The sequence below is a fragment of the Heterocephalus glaber genome, unplaced genomic scaffold, assembly GCF_053883595.1.
Source record: "Heterocephalus glaber isolate CG9 unplaced genomic scaffold, H.glaber_assembly_v1.0 deba00001538, whole genome shotgun sequence".
Classification (NCBI taxonomy): Eukaryota; Metazoa; Chordata; class Mammalia; order Rodentia; family Bathyergidae; genus Heterocephalus; species Heterocephalus glaber.
In genome coordinates this window covers 22,170,941-22,189,704 of record NW_028258333.1, presented here as the reverse complement: position 1 = coordinate 22,189,704, position 18,764 = coordinate 22,170,941, and the positions used below count along the sequence as shown (strand labels likewise).

Sequence of the window (18,764 nt, the reverse complement as noted above, 5' to 3'; positions counted from 1 at the left end):
TGGTGAACCTCAAGCTTTTAGAAAAAGAAGATCTGCACAAACCTAAAGCTCATACAATGAATGAAATTATAAAGATCACAGCAGAAATTAATGCAATGGAGACTAAGAGAATGATACAAAAAAATCAATGAAACAAGAGTTGGTTCTTTAAAAGAAGAAACAAAATTGACACACCCTTAGCCAACCTTATCAAAACAAGAAAGAAAAGGAGCAGATCCATGCAAAAAGGAATGAAAAGGGTGAAATTACAATGGACCCAGCAGAAATCCAGAGGATCATCAATACCTACTTTGAGGACCTATATGCCAATAAGATGGAAAACACAGAAGAAATGGACAGATTTCTTGATACATATGAAATATCAAAGTTGAACAAAGAAGACCCAAAAATTCCAAACAACTCAATATCCATCAATGAAATTGAAAATGTAATAAAAATCTTACCAACTAAGAAAAGCCCAGGCCCTGATGGCTTCACTGCTGAATTCTGCAAGACATTTAGAGAAGAACTATTGTCACTACTGTTTAAACTCTTCAGTATAATTGAAAGGGAAGCAATACTCCCAAATTCATTCCTGGATGCAAGCATCACCTTGATCCCCAGAGCAGAGAAAGCCCCAACCAAAAAAGAACCATAGGCCAATCTCACTAATGAACATAGATGCAAAAATCCTTAATAAGATACTGGCAAATACAATGCAGAAGATCATCAAGATCATACACCCTGAGCAAGTGGGATTCATCCCAGGGATGCAAGGATGGTTCAACATATGCAAATCAATAAATGTAATACACTATATTAACAGAGCTAAGGACAAAAGCCATATGATCATCTCAGTAGCTGCAGAAAAATTGTTTGACAAAATCCAACACCCATTCATATTAAAAACCCTCCAGAAAATTGGAATTGATGGTCTTTATCTCAACTTGATAAAAACCATCTATAAAAAACCTACAGTCATCATACTAAAAGGTTAAAAACTGAAATCCTTCATGTTAAAATCAGGAACAAGACATGAATGTCCTCTATTACCAGTCCTATTTAATATACTTCTGGAAACATTAGCCACAGCAATTAGACGAGAGAAAGAAATAAAAGAAGTAAAGATAGGAAATGAAGAAGTTAAATTGTCAATATTTGCAGATGACATGATACTTCATATAGAATACCCCAAGAACTCCACCAAAAGTCTTCTAGACTTAGTAATCAAATTCAGTAGAGTAGCCAGATACAAGGTCAACACACAAAAATCAATAGCCTTCCTGTACACAAATAATAAACTCACTGAGAGAAGAACTGGGGAAACATCTTCTTTCACAATAGCATAAAAAAAGAAGAAATACCTACGAATCAACATAATGAAAGAAATCAAAGACCTCTACTCTGAAAACTACAGCACTCTGAAAAAAGAGATCAAAGAGTGTATCAGAAAATGGAAAGACATCCTTTATTCCTAGGTAGGTAGAAGCAATATAGCGAAAGTGGCCATACTTCCAAAACTGCTATACAGATTCAATGCAATCCCAATGGAAATCCCAACAGCATACTTCACAGTCCTTGAGAAAACAATCCAAAACTTCATTTGGAACAAGAAGAGACCTAAAATAGTAAAAGCAGTTCTAGGCAACAAAGACAAGGTAGGGGGTATCACAACCCCCAACTTGAAACTATACTACAAAGCTACTGTAATAAAAATAGCATGGTACTGGTAAAGAAACAGACCTGAGGATCAGTGGAACAGATTAGAAGATACAGAAACAACTCCACACACACTCAGCCACCCCATCTTTGACAAAGGAGCCAAACACCCTCACTGGAGGAAAGATGGCCTCTTTAATAAATGGTACTGGAAAAACTGGGTCAATCAACAAAATTGCCAAAGATTAAAACCAGACCTATATCTCTCACCATGCACTAAACTAAAATAGAAATGGATCAAAGACCTATATATTAAAAACAAAAAACTAAACTGACTGAAAGAGAGGTTAGGTAGCACTCTTAAAGACATTGGTGTAGGAAAAGATTTCATGAACAAAGTCTCAGTTGCACATGAAGTAGCACAAAGAATCAACAACTGGGATCTCATCTTATTAAAAAGCATCTGCACGGGCCAGGGATTTAGCACAGTGGTTCCACCGCCTGCTTTGGAAGCGCAAGGCCCCGAGTTTGAACCCTAGTACCAAAAGAAAAAGCTTCTGGGCATCCAGAGAAGCCACCAACAGCATGAAGAGGCAACCCACAATGTGGGAAAAAATTTTTAGCTGTTGTTCCTTAGACAAAGGACTACTATCTAGAATATATAAAAAACTTAAAATAGTCAGACCTCCCAAATTTAATAACCCAATCCAAAAATAGGCATTTGAAATGAACGGACATTTCTCAGACAAAGAAGTAGAAACAGAAAATAAACATATGAAAAAATGTTCAACACCACTAGTCATTTGAGAGATGCAAATGAAAACAATGCTGAGATTCTACCGCGCTCCAAAAAGAATGGCTGCTATCAAGAAATCAATTAATAACAAACGCTGGTGTGGTTGTGGGGAAAAAGGAACGCTTCTCTACTGTTGGTGGGAGTGTAGACTGGTGCAACCACTGTGGAAATCAGTATGGAGATACCTCAAAGAACTCGGACTCCATTTGACCCAGCTATTTCCCTGCTGGGTATCTTCCTTAAAGAATTAAAAGAATCATACCACAGTGATATATGTGCACCCATGTTCATAGCAGCACAATTTGTAATAGCTAAAACTTAGAAACAGCCCAAATGCCCATCAACTGGAGACTGGATAAAGAAGATGTGGTTTATTTTATAAACTACTACTCAGCCATAAAAAATGAGAAACTAGAGACATTTATAGGTGAATGGATGCACATTGAGGCCATACTCTTCAATGAAATAAATAGGACACACATATGTAAAAACTGAATAGTTTTTTTTGGTGTGAGAAACTGAAGTGTAAATAAGGATCAAAATGTATAATAAATAATGTGAAATAGGAAAAAAAGGTCCAAAGGGAAAGGGGAAATAGGAGGGATAGGGGAAAAGAAAGAAGGGAAAGGAATAAATATGAGAAAAGGAAAAGCAGAAACAAAGTCTTTGTAAATAGGGAGGGTTGAAGGGAGGGCAGGAGAATGGGGAAAAAATAAGAACCAAAATACATCATGTAAAGGTACAAATTTCCAATGATGAATGCCATCATATTGTATACCTAAAATGTACCAATAAACTTAATGAATAAAAAATTTAAATACTCTTTTAGTGTTTTTTGATTGAAAATACATCATAATTATTACCACCATTCCTAACTTCTGTTTCTTGAAGTCAGTTTTTTATGTGTTTATAGCTTGTCTGAATTTTTGATCTTGCTCTTCCTCTGCCCCCTACTCATCAGTTCTATCAAAATAATTATTACAAACTTTTGTATTGCATAGGATTTGTTAAGCTGAAAATATAATTTTTGCTCCATCCCACCACCAAGTTCGTTTTCTTACTGGCAGGAATATGATGTTGGGATATTAATAAATCTTTTAGTCTCATGGGGCCTTAATCACTTATAACTGAGATTTACTGCTTTTCAATGTCCTAAAAACATATGACATCTTACATTTTCATTTACATGATGTCACACACACACACACACAGACACGCACATTTCTTGGTTCTTTTCATAAAAGTGCTGCAAGTACATAATCCCTTACCATAGATTCTTGGAGCTAAGAATTTCAAAATTTTTATGTATCATATATTCCCTAATCCCCACGACAGAGTCTGAAGGCACTCCATAATAACCACACTCTACTCCTGCAGCAAAAGGAGTAAGTAGTCCCTATTAACAGGTAAACAATGCATATTAGTAGTCTTAAGTCAATAACTCATTGAAGTTAGAAAAAAAAGTTAAAATTTTACTTTTTTGAGTTTCTGAGTTTGCAGGAACAGGAATGTGATATTTTTATTAGTGACAATAATATGAAATCACAAAGTTTTATGTTCAAAATGATTATGGTGTAACATGATGACCTGCCTTACCTAAGCTGGGTTTCTGAAACATCTTTAGCATCCATTTGAACCAATGTGACTCGAGTAAATTTCTTATTATCCTCTATAGGGCTTTTGCATTCCATTGCCCTGTAATAATCTTGAAGGAATCTTTTTGTATCCTGGAAACAGTTCAGTTCTGCCTTAAATAGTAAATGTTATTGTTAATACCCAAGAAAGAATAGACTGATCCATATTTCCCATATAATACTCTGTGAGCACAATTTTAAAAACATTTAGGTTGAAATTTTCTGGAAGTTAAGAAAGAGCACTGGTGGTATGTGTATATATAAATTTTCACAAAATTAAAGATAACTAGTGATTTTGTGCTCTTGGTACTTATTGAGCATGATTCCACTTAACAATATGACATTTCTATGTCATTTGGTATTACGACAAAAGATTATAATATACATGATGCTTGAAGTAGTGCATATTCTCCATTATTTTGATTTCTTCCTGTGTCTTAGAGTTAATCATCCAATACATTAAGAAACATAGAAGTATCTTCTTTGTCATAGATAACATGTTAGCTGATTTTGAGGACACCAGAAGTGCTACATATAGAAATACAAAACCAAAAAACAATACTAGATTCTGGTACTCTAGGACAACATAGCCTAATTATGGAGACATGAAAAACAGTAACATAAAATGATAATAAATAGTTCCCTTTCTACACTTTCCCTCTTGTTCAATGTATAAGATAGAGATATAATTCTTCCATTGCTTACAAGTAAACTCCTGTTCTGGGTCTGCCAGTAAGGACCTTGAGGAAAATGGAACAGCATAGAGGAGTTTGTATCAAAAGGAGCATCAATAACTTGCATGTACTGATTCCCTATCTGTGCAGGTAATTTCCCCTATGCTATGCATATGTTGAAATGCACACATAGGAAGACTTTGTACAGTACCAATACTACAAAGATGGATTCCAAGTTTTCCAACCCATTGTCTTGCTAGATTAGATCATATGATCTATCTATGCTTTGTTTCCGGTAGTATAAAGTACAACCTCCAGACTAGGTTAGGTGATGAGGCTGTTTAAGCCAGTATTTGAAGAGTACATTATTGAAACTTTATGTAGATATCTTGCTATTTCCAGAAATATCTTTATATAAAAGAGCAAAACTGACCTAGTGCTCAAAGCCTTTAACTGAACCTAACCAAAGGACATTTATGAAGCGATCCACTACAAATGTCAAACAACTACATTTTTACTATCATATTTACTATTGAGAACAAAAAAATGACTACTTTTGGACTATATTCTGTGACAAAAGACAACAGGTTCAATAAGCTTCTTTGTAATGTAGAAAAAGATCAGACAAATTGCTCCTAAAAAGCTGTCCTTTGCATTATTACACTTTTCTAGCTAAATGACTGAAACAGAAGGCAATTGATGTTAATTTGAATCTATTTTATAAAACACAATGAACATTCACATAATGTTTTAAATTATATAACATGCTTTAGTCTCTTGGATTTTGAGCACAAATAAACACTTAAGTAATTTTTCAAACTAGTATTTTGAAATGACCAGAACTAAGCATTTTTCTCTTTCATTGCAAAGAACTGGAATTGAGGTTTTAAATATTCTAATATAGAATAACCTCATGGTTTGACAATAAATGTTTGTACTTGTCATGTTTAGTTTTACTATAACTGGAGAGAGAAAATGAGTCTTGAAAATTATACTTAAGAGAACTGGAACAATCCTACATTTACAGAGAATAGGAGGTAAATACAAACCATATGTGTACAAATTGGATACTGAAAAATAACCTTGGAAAATTGAAGAAAAGTATGGAGAGGTTTTAAAATCATTAGTCATTAAGATGTAGCATTATAGTGTATGTAGCATTATAGCATTTGGTAAATAAATGTAGGAATGAGAAAATTATTTCCTCCTTATCTTAGCTGAACTATTTAATAATGATTAGGTTTAGTAGAGTATTTTATTCAATTGGTTTTTGGGACTCTACTGGTTGGAACTTGTGCCTTAAGCTTCCCATAGTATAGAGATTAATTTATAAAAGATCAATTGATTTTAAGGAGCACAATTTGATCTACTATATAGCTAAATTTGAGTAAGCTGCTTGTTATGGTTTAGAGAATGTCTCCCCAAAGCTTTGTGGGCTCAGATGTGGGTCTTCTGGAAGGTGATTAGATTATGCAGGCACTGTATTCATTGATGAATTCATCCACTGGTGAGTTCAGCTACTGGTTATGCTACTGCGAGGTGGGGCATAGTAGGGAGAGGCGGGTCACTGGGTACGTGACATGGAAATGTGTATTTTCCTCCCCAACTTCTTTTTTCATTCTTTGCTTTCTGGTCTTCATGATGTGAGCACTCTCTTCTGCCAGGCCGACTACCATCCCAAACCTGCTTGGAATCAGCCAATCATGCAAAGACTGAGACTTACGAAAGTGTGAGCCAAAATAAATCTCTCCTTTAAGTTGTAGGGTTCAGATAATGTGTCTTAGTGATGAGAAAAATTGTTAAAACATTGCCAAACAATATCCAGGACTCCTACATAGGAAAAATTAGAAAGATTAATGTGTTCTATCTGAAAGTCCTTCAAACTGTGTCTGGTATGTGTGGAGTAACAACTTAATAGATGTTAGCTTTTACTCATAGCTCTTTCCCTTTTCTTTGCTTTGCTTCTAGTTGTTGGACATTGCTTCAGTTTCTGAGGATGAGAGCCTTAAATCTAGATATTGGTGAAATGCAAGAATCCTACCATTTCCATAAGAACCATGTATGGTTTGTACTCATAAGAATGATTTATAAAAATGGTCCATTTTCTGTGCCTTCATTACTGTATTAGATTCCAGATATTTGTGCCATATGATTTTGACATACCTGTTCCTAACACCTGGTCTCTACTTGCTCAAACTGATATCCTGAGAATGTTACCAGACTGGTTTAGGCTGCTTGGGGATCTTTAAATCTTTGCATAATCCATGCTTTGTATGTCAGCTCTGTCCTCTGGTTTATGTGAACTCTTGAATTTCATCCTCTCTTCCCAATACAGGTTCCCAGCATTCCTGCAAAGGTCTTCCTTGTCCTTATTACCTAGCTTCTTTAAACCTCTCACCATTGTTGCAGAGCTAATATAGTAGTCTCCCTTTTCCTAAGAAGTTACATTCTGAGACACCCAGAGAATGCCTAAAATTACAAAGAGTACCAAACCCTATACATACTATGCTTTTTCCATATGAACATAAATACAATATTCTCTGTGCATATAAATATAATAAAGGTTAATTAGACATAGTGGCATTTAAAAGAACTAAAAATACAGAACAATTATAACAACAGGGTAATAAAATAGATGTGAATATGGACTCTAAAATATCTACTTAATGTAATGTACCTTTTTGTGCTGCTGTGAGATGAAATAATGCCTACGCAATGAAAGAAAGTGAGGCGAATTTTGCAGGCATCATAGCATGGTGTTAGGCTAATATGTAAGGATTACTTGAACACAAGCACTTCAAAACCATGATAGTGATCTGACAACCTCGATGGCTACTAAGTGAGTAATGAACAGGTAGCATACTGTAATAGTCACTTTCCCATCTCTGGGACAAAGTACCCAGCACTCACAACTTCAAGGAGAAGTTTATTTTGGCTCATAGTTCTGGTGAATCAGTCCACAAATGACAGACTCCCAGGCAGAAATGGCATGTCAGAAAGGCGTGGCAGGGAAAAGATGTTCATGGCGTGACAGCAAGGAAGCAGAGAGAGAAGTGAGAAGTGGGGGATGAGAACACACCCTTGTGAGTCACCACCAGCGACACATCCCAACCAACCAGACCCCATCTCTGAATGTGAAACTTTTGGGGGACATTTTAGATCTAAACCATAACACAGATACAGTGTGCAAGATGTAGATGATTCACATCTCAGGTGAGATGGAGATCCAGACAATGCAAAGTGGAACAGCAAGAGAGTTTATCATGATCCAGAGAATGGTGTGCAGTTTAAATTTTGTGAATTGTTAATTCCTTGAATTTTCCATTTGGTATTTTTTGGACCAGCAGACACAGCAGCAGTCTCAGCTACATGGGATAATTGCTGAAGTAGTTTAAAATCAGTCAAATAAGATCCTACCTTAAAAATAAAACAAACAAAAACTATATATAAACATAAAAATGGAGAGGTCGTGGTTGACCAAAGGTCACTGAAACTATGACAAATGAAACCATAGTAAGCGGACTACTATGTCAACTAGGCTGCTCCTCCTCCCAGGGTTCTGGTGCCTGATGAGGCTTCCTGTGGTCTAGCCTGCTCAGGCACCATGGATGTCTCCTGGAAGGCTAGAACTGCTAGCATTCATTGGTTATTCCTTGAATAGCATTTGCTGAACACCTTCTATGCATAACCTCTATAGATTGTCAGATAAAGTATCATTTCCTGGAATTTCTTCTTTTGTAAGCTAATCAGTTGAAGATCACGTGTTTTTCATCTTAATTACTATTATTTTAGGAAAAATACACTCATGTATTGCCTTACCAGGATACCCTTGACGTCCACCTCAGCTTAATTCAATTTTATACAGGCTTCTACCTCACTCTGGGCTCCTGACCTCTCTCTTCTTAGAACACTTAGAGTACTTTAGAAAATTCATTATTGCAAAAACATTTCTCTGTCTCTTTGAGATGTGAATCTTTTGTTTTTCTTTTTATTAGTCCATGTTTGGAATACATAATGACTGCTTTCATTGTGAGTGTTTGGTACATGTACAATGCCACATCTTAATTCTTTTTATGTCCCATTCCCCCCTACCTGCTCCCTTCATCTCTTGGTCCCCTTGTCATCTGAAAAAGATCTGTTAAAAAGGCTCTTATCAGTTTTACAACTCCTTAGTCCTAAGATCTTGGAACTGTAATTAGTTAGCAGGGAAGAAGTGCCTCTGCCCTGTGTGAAGGTCGGAGCCTAACCCCAATGGGTCCCTTGGTCCAAGTAAAAAACTAAGTCCAGTAATGAAGATAGGAAAACATTTTCTTTTACTTTGGGTGAGACCTATCACCAAACACATGGCCTTTGACCCCTCACATTCCCTCATATTCCAATCCTCAAAACTCCCTAGTGCTTATTTGGGCAAAGCTGGATGCCAAAGACAGAGCTGAGCTCTCTTCTCTGTTGCTGGCAATAATATCAGCATAAAAATAATGTCTATCTTCTTACCTTTTCCTGTGCAGCTTTTACCTAGCAGGGTGTGAAAATAAGTCAATTGGGGCCAATCTAGCAGTATTGGAAAATGTTTTATTTTTAGAAATCAAATGCCCACGGGGTCTGATCTAGCCCATTGTGGCAGAGCTGGGCTGGCCATGCCAGGTGTCTGCTTTGAGAGGTCAGCTAGGTAAACAGTTCAGTCACAGACACTGATCAGCTATCCCTCTCCACATATTCAGGACCCCTGCAGGCAATGCTGGTGAGTAGCTGCTTCGGATGCTCCCTGGTTGGTATCTGTTTGTCTGGGACCAAAATGACTCCTGTCAGTTAATTTGATTGGCAAGCTGGAATGCCTAACAGGCCGGGTGTTGTGTGTAAAATGATCTGGGAACAGAGCCCTAACATTCCCAAAGGAATTGTTTCGTGAGGGGTGGGGCTGTGGAGGGAAGAGTCTGTGCCATGGCAACTGGCTGCTCTCACCTGCATGAGCGAAGAGAAGTGGGTCGTCGTCATTCGGAGAGAGTCTTGAAACCAGCGCTCCTTAATGATATCCAGCCGCTCTTGCTCTGCCCTTTCCTTCCTGGCATCACAAATGTCCCACAGGCGCTCGCGCAGATCCTGAGAGGAAAAGAAAGCTGTGGTTACACTGGAGAATCCCTGCTCAGATCCCCTCAGGGTAATACGTCTAAAATCTTTTGCTCATCTTAAAAATGTGCCTAAAGCAAATATAGACCTGATGTACTCATCTATTGCCATAGCGTATCCAACCAATAATTATTTTGCTTCTACTCTCAAATAATATACCCCTATTACAAATCCGCTTCAGTCACGTTATTCGTGGATGGCTATGTTTATGTATTTTAGTCCTTCCTCAACAAATGTGTTTGGCTATGAAATGGACCCAGCCACATGGGCCAACTAAGGGTATAAGAACCTACAAGACAGAGGCCGCTCACCTTGGCCCCTTTCCCCAGGAGTGCCGCCGCCATGCTCTCATTCTGAGCTCAAAATGTGGAAGAGTCACCGCTCTGGTTCCAACCATTCTGAGTTCAAACAACTTGTTAGCGTAACAGGGGAATGAATTGGGGTTTTGTGGGACAATCTATCAAAGTGTGGTTGCCCTGGGCCAGCAGGTCACAGATGCCCTTACATTCAGTCTTTGGTGTAACTCAGCCTTTGTTTCCTCATCATCCCACAGGTCATCAGGAAGAGAGTTGAAATCGGCTTGCCATTGAGATACAAACTCTTGCTTGTAATCTGGAGCCCTTAGAAGCTCCTGGAAACTTGTTCTGTAAGACATTAAGAGAATGAGATTGCTCCTACATGTCATGCCTATAGATTATAAAATTCTGACTTTGGAAACTTTACTCACCTAATCTCATATAAGTAAGCAAGTACACTATGCTGATCTTCTCTCAGATGCCTGAGTGCTGTTTTGATGGTGTTTATGTAGGAATTCTCTATTAATTGCCAGTAAGGTACTAAAAATGAAGGTACCTCCTGTTAAATGGTAAAGCATAAAAGATGTTTCAGATGAAAATATTTCTGAATAATTGGGTCAAAGGTGAACTACTACTAAGTAAGATCAAGAGGCAGTGTACAACTATTTAAAGCTTTCCCTGTGAAATTTTTCATTCCTCCTTTCTCCCCTCCCCTAGTTAATTCCAGTTCCAAATAGGTCCTTAAGTCTCAGCACAGAACTCATTTCTTCCAGTAAACTTCCTCGGACCCAGCAAGTTTGCAAGTTCACTCTAGGATGTTCTGAGGTTCTCCCTTAGCCCCATCTACTTCTCCCATTATTGTAATAATACTTATGACATTAATTGCAACTCTTTGTCTGTATTTAACTCTATACTTGTTTCTTAAAGTCAGAAGCTATGGCTGTCTTGTTCACCACTATACAATCTTTCCTGTATTTACTATAATAGGTCTTCAAGGAATTAATTGAATCATCACATTTTGCCTTAGCTGGAAAACTGCCTTGCATGAGGAAAATCTGATGTTCATTTCAGGGTGTTCATTTCTCTGACAGACTTTCTATCTTTGCTATGTGCATCATGAAAATTGGAAAGAGTCTTTTAAATTATCTTCAATTATCTTCAAAAAGCAAATAAACAATTCGAATAAATAACACGAGTGAAATAAAATGTAGAAGACATTAAATATAAAGTTGCTGTATAATTATTCTCTTACTCACTATGCATTTGCTTACTCAGGGAACCAAATAAGGGGACCTTAGAGGTCATCTCCAATCATGAAATGCCAAATACTAAAGATGTGTAATCCAATCTTTCTGTGGATGTCAGTTGCATTAAGCACACAATTTTTTAAGGCAGAGACCTCCAGAGTCACACGTTATTGAAGAGAGAGAGTCCATGTTATTGAAACATTCTTTCCTTTGTTGAGTAGAAATTTGCCTTCTAGTTTCTACTTTTCAGCCCTAGCTGTGGCCTTTGGTGAAGAGTAGATGGGGTATTCATATTGTCTTCCCTATGGTAGCTTGTTAAATATTGAGACACAGGTATCATCGATGAGGAGAGACCCAGACTGGGAGCCAGGATTCCTGAGATTCATTCCAATCCATACTATCACTACTTAACTGTCTCTGTTCGCATCAATAAGTGAAACACCAAGAATTATTCACTGGTGGTCACTCTGTGTGGGAGTTGCCAAACACTACCTGGATCTCTAGAGACCCGATGTTGATGCTGCTTATCTATCCACCCATCCTACCTCCCTACCAAGAAAAAGCAATGAGGCATTTCAACAAGACATACTCTTCTCAGGTGGACTTCAAGTGATTCATTATTATATTTTATATTTCATAAGGGCCCAGAAGCCATGTATTTAATAATTTGCCTCAAATTTTGTGAAGGATTAATGTATTATTCTGTATGTTAATAAATCTCATCTACTTTTGTTGAAGCATTTCGCATTCGACTAAAGTTGATTGTGGGTAATTGAAACCTCAGAAAGCAAAACTGAGGATAAGGCGGATTTTATATTTTAAGCAAGGTCAGTTGAGAATTAATGAGATCTGTGTTAGAGTGTGTTATACTTTTGGCGGAAGAGTCCTGTGTCTCTCGGCCTGGTGAGGAAGTGTGGGTTTCCAAACTCAGTGCACTTGGTCCTGAGGCCCCTGGACTCAGCTTCAGCCCAGAGGAGGAGGAGGAAGAGGACTACTATAGGTCAGTAAAACATTAGTAAGTGGACCAGGGGGCTCTGTTCCACTTCCTCCATATCCTGGAAAGTGACAACCTCTCACTTCAATGCCCTCCTTGTTTATTTCTTTTCCTTTTTTTGGTACCAAGAATTGAACTTAGGACCTAGTGCTTGTCAGGCAGGTGTGGTGCCACTGAGCTAAATCCCTGGCTCCCCTTCCTTGTTTCTTTCTACCCTTTGTTGCTGACAAAGGGAGGACTGATGCTGTCATAACACTTGGCTGTTGCTTGAGAAAGTCAGATGTGGAAGCAATCTCTCTTGGTTCTGTCTCTTTTCCTTCTCTGTACCTGTTAGGTGAGACAGACTTGGGATTCTCAGAAGGTCTAGAACTAGAGTTTCCAGGCAGGGTACACACACCCTCCCCAGTTAAATCTGTGGCTTATCCAAAATCCAAATTTCACTAGCTACCGGTCTTCCTGTCCCTTGGCAGGTGAGCACTGCAGCTCATGTGACAAAGCCCAGGCTAGACAGGACTAGCCCAGCTCACGTGGCTTGCCTTGCTGTAGCAACAATTGTTTTCCGCAAAGCTTTACATAGCTAACTGGAGTACTGTGCTGCATCCCTCCTTATTGTCCCTCCAGGTCAATCTTCCACCCTTCTCTACCCTGTCCAGTGTCCTGAACAGCTTCATGAAGCTCCTTTGCCCTCTACATCTTGTTCTGCTTTCCTGGCCACTGTGGGGGCTGGATACCTGGTGAAGACCCCAGCTCCTGTAAGATGGTCAGATAGCACACTCTGCACAGCAGTCCTCTTGAGCTCAAGGTCCTTTCTCCTACACCTTAAGTCTTGAATCCACACTGACTCTAAGCTAGCCCTTGTTTGGGTCCTTGTAAATTTCCATACTTTCTAAAGTAAAGTTTCCTTACTTTCTTTACACACATTTGTAAATAGGGCTTTATTCTATTTCCTCAAATTTTTATCTGCTTTTGAGGCCAGGGATTTAGCTCAGTGGTGCAGTGTTTGCCTCACAAGCACAAGGTCCTGATTTTGATCCCCTGTACAAAAATAATTTTTTTATATATATATATATATATATAATCTGCTTTTTTGCCAGAATCCTTATTGCTATAAACTGTACATAGAAGCTACTACCATATCTCAGTGTTGATGTTTATTTTTTACTCCTATCCTCGATTGGAGTTAACGACTGACTTTTGGTATTTTTACTCATCACTCTTCATCTTTATAAAATAATAATTTAAGTTTTATCTTATTCCCCAAATATTCTGCTTGACAGGTTTGGAATATATATCATACATCTATATTTAAAATGACCTTCCATTTGACTGAGTGATAAATGTAATTATATCCATAATTACATGATATATATGTTCTCATCTTCAAATAGTTTCTGTTCTAATTTCACTCTCAATGCTAATTAACTAATTCATTGGGAACCTATCAAGAATGTTAGATACTCTTCAGTGTGTTGATTCTGTGTTTAAGAGTGTATTTTTCCACAGGGTCTTTCTCTCCCGGAAAATTTGAAGTCTAATTAGGGATGCCAGATGTTCCTAAGCTAACTCAATACTAACAGCAACACTGCAGCTGCTGCAGTTCCTGATATGTCTTGAATGTCCAGCACAGGTGGTCTTTGCTCAGTTTATCAGAGGAAGAGATCAATGGGGACTGGAGTAAAAAAGACAAGACTTAATCTTGTAAAAAGTGCTTGTTTTAAAAAACATTTTAAATCACTATTCTCATGATTTTCCTAAGATGGTTTGTCCATTAAAATGACCAGAGTGTCTAGGTTTTGCAGCTGGATGTCAGAGAACAATAGGATTCTGCTGGGTGTCTCCTTGTCTAGCATAGCCATTTCAGGTTCTCAGGTGGGACAGCTGTCTGCTTTTTTATGGGCTTAGCTTCAAAGGTTTCTTCTTGAGCTGGGGATATGCCTGTAATCCCAGAATTCTGGCAGGCTGAGGCAGGAGGATCCCAAATTCAAGCCCAGCTCAGGCAATTTAGTGACTAACAGTGAGACTTTATTTTTTAAAAATGTTTTTAAAGGGGGTAGGTACATAGCTCAATGCAAAGGCCCTGGGTTTCCCAGTGCTTCCCTATCCAAAAATTCTCCTGGTTCTAAAAAAATCAGAAATTAAACTCCACCTAAAATCATTCTGATGCAGGCATAGAAACATTCATGGGGCGCTGGATTTGTTGAATGTGTCTTCTGCAGAAGTCATTCTTTTCTCCTGGGAAACTGCATCTCTGCTTCTCCTCAGGGAGAAAATGGGCACCCACAACAACCATTTTCTCTCCTGATTTCAGCACCACTCACCATCAGTTCAAAGCATGACTCAGAGTGTTGTTTGAGAAAATTTGAGTTGCGTTCCAGTGAGAAGTCTGTAGAAAATTTATTTCAGTGTCATGGCTTGTTCATCTGTCTGTCTGTTTGTGCTGCTGGTGGTCAAACCAAGGCCTCACACATGCTACGCAAGTACTCTACCTCTGAGGCACAGCCCAGGCCCTATCTGAGCTTTTTGGCGAGAGCATATATACTACCAGCTATAAAAGGCATTTTGGGTGTTGCAAAAAATTATGTAAGTCTTATTATAAACACGGAAAACTATGAATTGTACTAGTTTGATTCCAAACTGCCCTACCTCAGGGACTGGCTCACTCACATAGACCCACTCTTCAGATCCTGGCTTAGGTGGTGGTGGCCCCACTGGAGTGGGTGACACTTCTGTAGACTGAGCAGGTGATTTCTTTATCGGTGTTTTTCCTCCTGGTGTTTTTCCCTTATGAGAACCTTAAACATTCACATTAAATCATTCCAATACAAGTAGACAAACAATACAGAATTCTGGTAAATGAATAAATCTATGATTGCCATGGACTTCAAGTAACTTACTATTTTTAAAGTTCCTTTGGACAGTCTTACCAAATAAAAAAAAATGATCTCATTTTCCATAGACCCCCATATTAACCAATACTACTACTAATAATGAGTTTTGTAAAAAGCAATCCAAGTGTTCTCATCCAATTGACTATTAAAAACCAGTTGATATTTCATTTTCATCTCATATGGTTCTTATAAAGTTTAAACTCTAGAGCAAATGTGTTTCATTTGCTACTGTAAAAGTGACAAATTAAACTCAGTACCTGAATGGGAAGAACACGACGGATATTTTTAGTATTTCTTTGGGCAGGAAATAAGAATAATATTTAAGAGTTACCCAGAACAGGTGAGGCAGGCAGGGGAAGAGAGGAGGCCACTACATTGTTACTCCTAGCCCCTTGCTTATCCTTGAATGTAACAAAGGTTTTCTACGGGGAGCTGTAATTCTTGCTACAGTCCAGGAATACGGATAAAGGCAATTGCTGTGCCATGAGCCTGGCTGAATCAAGGCATGATAGAAATAAAAGGGAATGGAAAGAAAAAAGAGGGGACGAGAGGGAGAAAAAAGAGAAAGGAAAACAGGACAAGAGGAGGAGGAGAGAAGAGGAAAAGGCGTATTGTTCTAGTTCCAGAATCGGTAAAGGACACATCCACTTCACTTCACCTGATAGCATGAAGAGGGGAATCCAGAGCACTGAAATATACTTGCTTGATCTGAATGACTTTGTTCCTTAACTCAGAGAACACAAAAATACCCAGAAAGGATCAAGATTATTATCATTTAGAAATTTACTCTGTTTTTAAATTCCACTTATCTTCAGATTAATTTTTGAGAATTTTAGGTGTAATTCACAGTTGCCTGTAACACGGGGAATGCTTTCTTTCCTCAGAACACAGTGTTCCAAAGGGGATTATTTAGTGGTAATACTGTTCAGAAGAGGAACTACATCTTCTACTTTCATATTAGTTTAAAAAAATACACGGATTATAAGTAGAAAAGAAATTACCAATTATGTCTTGTGGCCAGTTCAGGTTCAGGTGATTTCTGCTTACACATTTAAAAATAGATGACATTATCTAAGAAGGACTATATATTATAAATTGGAGACTAGCTAGGTTTTCCTTTTTTTTTCTTAAACATCTTGATCATTTAGTGAAAATTAAAAGATAAGGAATTTTTTATTATTGTGCTTTCAGAACAATAAGTTCTATATAATTTCTATATAAATTTTATCTAGTTTTTAAGCAATGAAAATGCTGGAGGGGAGAAAAGATTTGAAAGAATACAAATGTATCTATGTCACAGTGAATGCAAACAAAAGTGGTTTCTGACCAAAACCTTTACCAGCATCTTAAATATAACAAGGAGTATTCTTTTGAATGCTTCAGTGTCTAATGAGAAATTTGCTTTCAGTTGAAAAGTTGAGTATTTCCTGTAGATATTCCTCAGGATGAAAGGTTTGTGTAATAATTTATTTTTAGTTATAGTATGTAAATTTTAGTGTAATTTGGTTGTTTTTGTTGTTGTAAGGACCTGATATATCACATAGAAGCCAGCAGGGTCAGAATAAGTACATATAAAAACAAAATCAAGCAAAAAGAAAAATTCAGTGTTAGGACATAGATTTATTTAATCAATATTAAAGTAAAGCAAAAAAAAATATTAAAGTAAAGCAATGGTCAGCCAAAGATGAAATGACAGAAAAATAGGTTTGAGCTAAACCAACACATGAATAAATAAGTCAGAGCTTTAAGTTTCGAGTAATTAAAAATCAAAATATAGAATCAAATTTAAAAGAAAGTAAATGCTTAATTCAAATGTAAGAATAAGCTGTATCAATTGAGAAGCAGAAGACCTTAAGAAAATTGACCACTTTTGAATTTAGTATTTCTCAGGGAGGGGAAAGGCCTGGGAGGTGAGAACTGTAGGAAAGAATAAAAGACATAGAAATTATGATTTATTATATTTTTAAATAAAGCAATACATAATAATAATAAATTATTATTACCTTTCAGTCCCCAAATATTTCCTAGAAGACCTGATTTAATTAATAGCATCACAGGTAGATGCCAGTGATGGCTTTCTTACTTGTGGTCAGCAACTTTTTGTTAACAGGTAGTGCTGATGGCTGACTGTGATGTAAACAGCAGCAACTGAAGCTGCAACAAAGGGTAATGTGGCTAAGATAAAAATTTTAGTTTAGCAAGGGGACAGACTGAAGCCACACAACCAGGAAGAGAAAGTGGCAGTGCCAGGCAAGGAGCGAGAGGTAGACCGTGCACTTTGACTCACTGCTGAGAAACTGTTTGGAAAAGCCCAGAGGGAACGTTTTTTTCCCTCAGTGTCTAGAATTCATGTTGGTGCCTTGTGTAGATCCAGAGCTACAGGATGTTGAAAACTGAAAAGAAGTAAGTTTAGTGATCTGGGATTGCTTATCAAACTTAGTTTAGTACTATTTAAGTGTAATTATAGGGATAAGTAAATAGAACTGCCTGCATCAGCTTTACAGAGGACATACCCCTATCTGCCCAATCTAGGTCTGTGGCCAATAATAGTTCATATTTATTTAAAGTTTAATCTGAACCGGATTCTATTCTAGCTGACTTTTGTATATTTACTTATTCCATATAACAGCCACACAAGCAGCTACTCTTATCCCTCACTTTATAGATGAGGAAATTAGTCATACTAAGGTAAACTAATTTGCCTGAGGTCACCCATATAATAAATGGCAAAGCTAGGACACCAGTCTCAACAGGGTGGCTCCAAACCCTGTGCCATGGTTTGACGGTGATACTCATTGGTTTTTAGTGTTCACTGAGTAGTTCATAAATATTCATTAGATTGGTATTCATTAATTTGCAAAAGCTAGAGAAGTTCTTATAATACTATTTACTTGGTCCCTAAATCAATTTTAAGATTGTTTTCTACTTATGTTTTCTTCGTGGCAATTTTAAGTAAGATTTTCTTTTAAGTGACAGGCTAATAAATAGATTCATTGAAAGATTCATATTTAAGAGCAAGAACAATATTTAATTTACTTAAACTACAGTGACAGAATGAAGGCAAAATCCAGGGAAGTTGTGAGATTTAATTTGGTCGTTAATGTGGGGGTGGAGATTGCCTTGCACAGAGTGAAGAGAATCAACTTCCCTGTCTGATGAGTTAACAGTTCTTAAGAAAACATCTAATTTATTTTGGGTCTCAATGCTCTCATCTTTGAAGGAGTAAAATAATATTATTTACTTCACAGGTCATTATGAGACTTTAGTGAGATTACAAATTTAGTTTCTCTTACACAGTGCCTGGCACATCATAGGCATGCCATAAGAGACAGTTTATTATGATTATGAATTGGGTAATAAAAGGAGATTGCGGTTAATTTTGTAATCTGAATCCTGTACCATGGTAATAAATCAATCAGCTTCCAGTATGTGGTATCAATTTTAAGATGAAAATCAATATATTTTTCATT

The 18,764-nt window shown here is 37.3% G+C and overlaps 1 protein-coding gene across 4 annotated transcripts in view; it reads right to left on the bottom strand.

The window, feature by feature from the left end:
• Spef2 (sperm flagellar and cilia associated 2) overlaps nt 1-18,764 on the bottom strand; it is a 163,079-nt gene that overhangs the window by 59,490 nt on the left and 84,825 nt on the right. For all 4 annotated transcript variants that reach the window (XM_087189290.1, XM_013073533.3, XM_021261506.2 and 1 more), the window contains 5 exons: nt 15,050-15,198; nt 10,597-10,724; nt 10,375-10,513; nt 9,705-9,842; nt 4,031-4,182 (listed from right to left, as the gene is read on the bottom strand). In XM_087189290.1, coding sequence (XP_087045416.1) covers nt 4,031-4,182; nt 9,705-9,842; nt 10,375-10,513; nt 10,597-10,724; nt 15,050-15,198 — 706 coding nt within the window. The remainder of the gene's footprint in view (nt 1-4,030; nt 4,183-9,704; nt 9,843-10,374; nt 10,514-10,596; nt 10,725-15,049; nt 15,199-18,764) is intronic.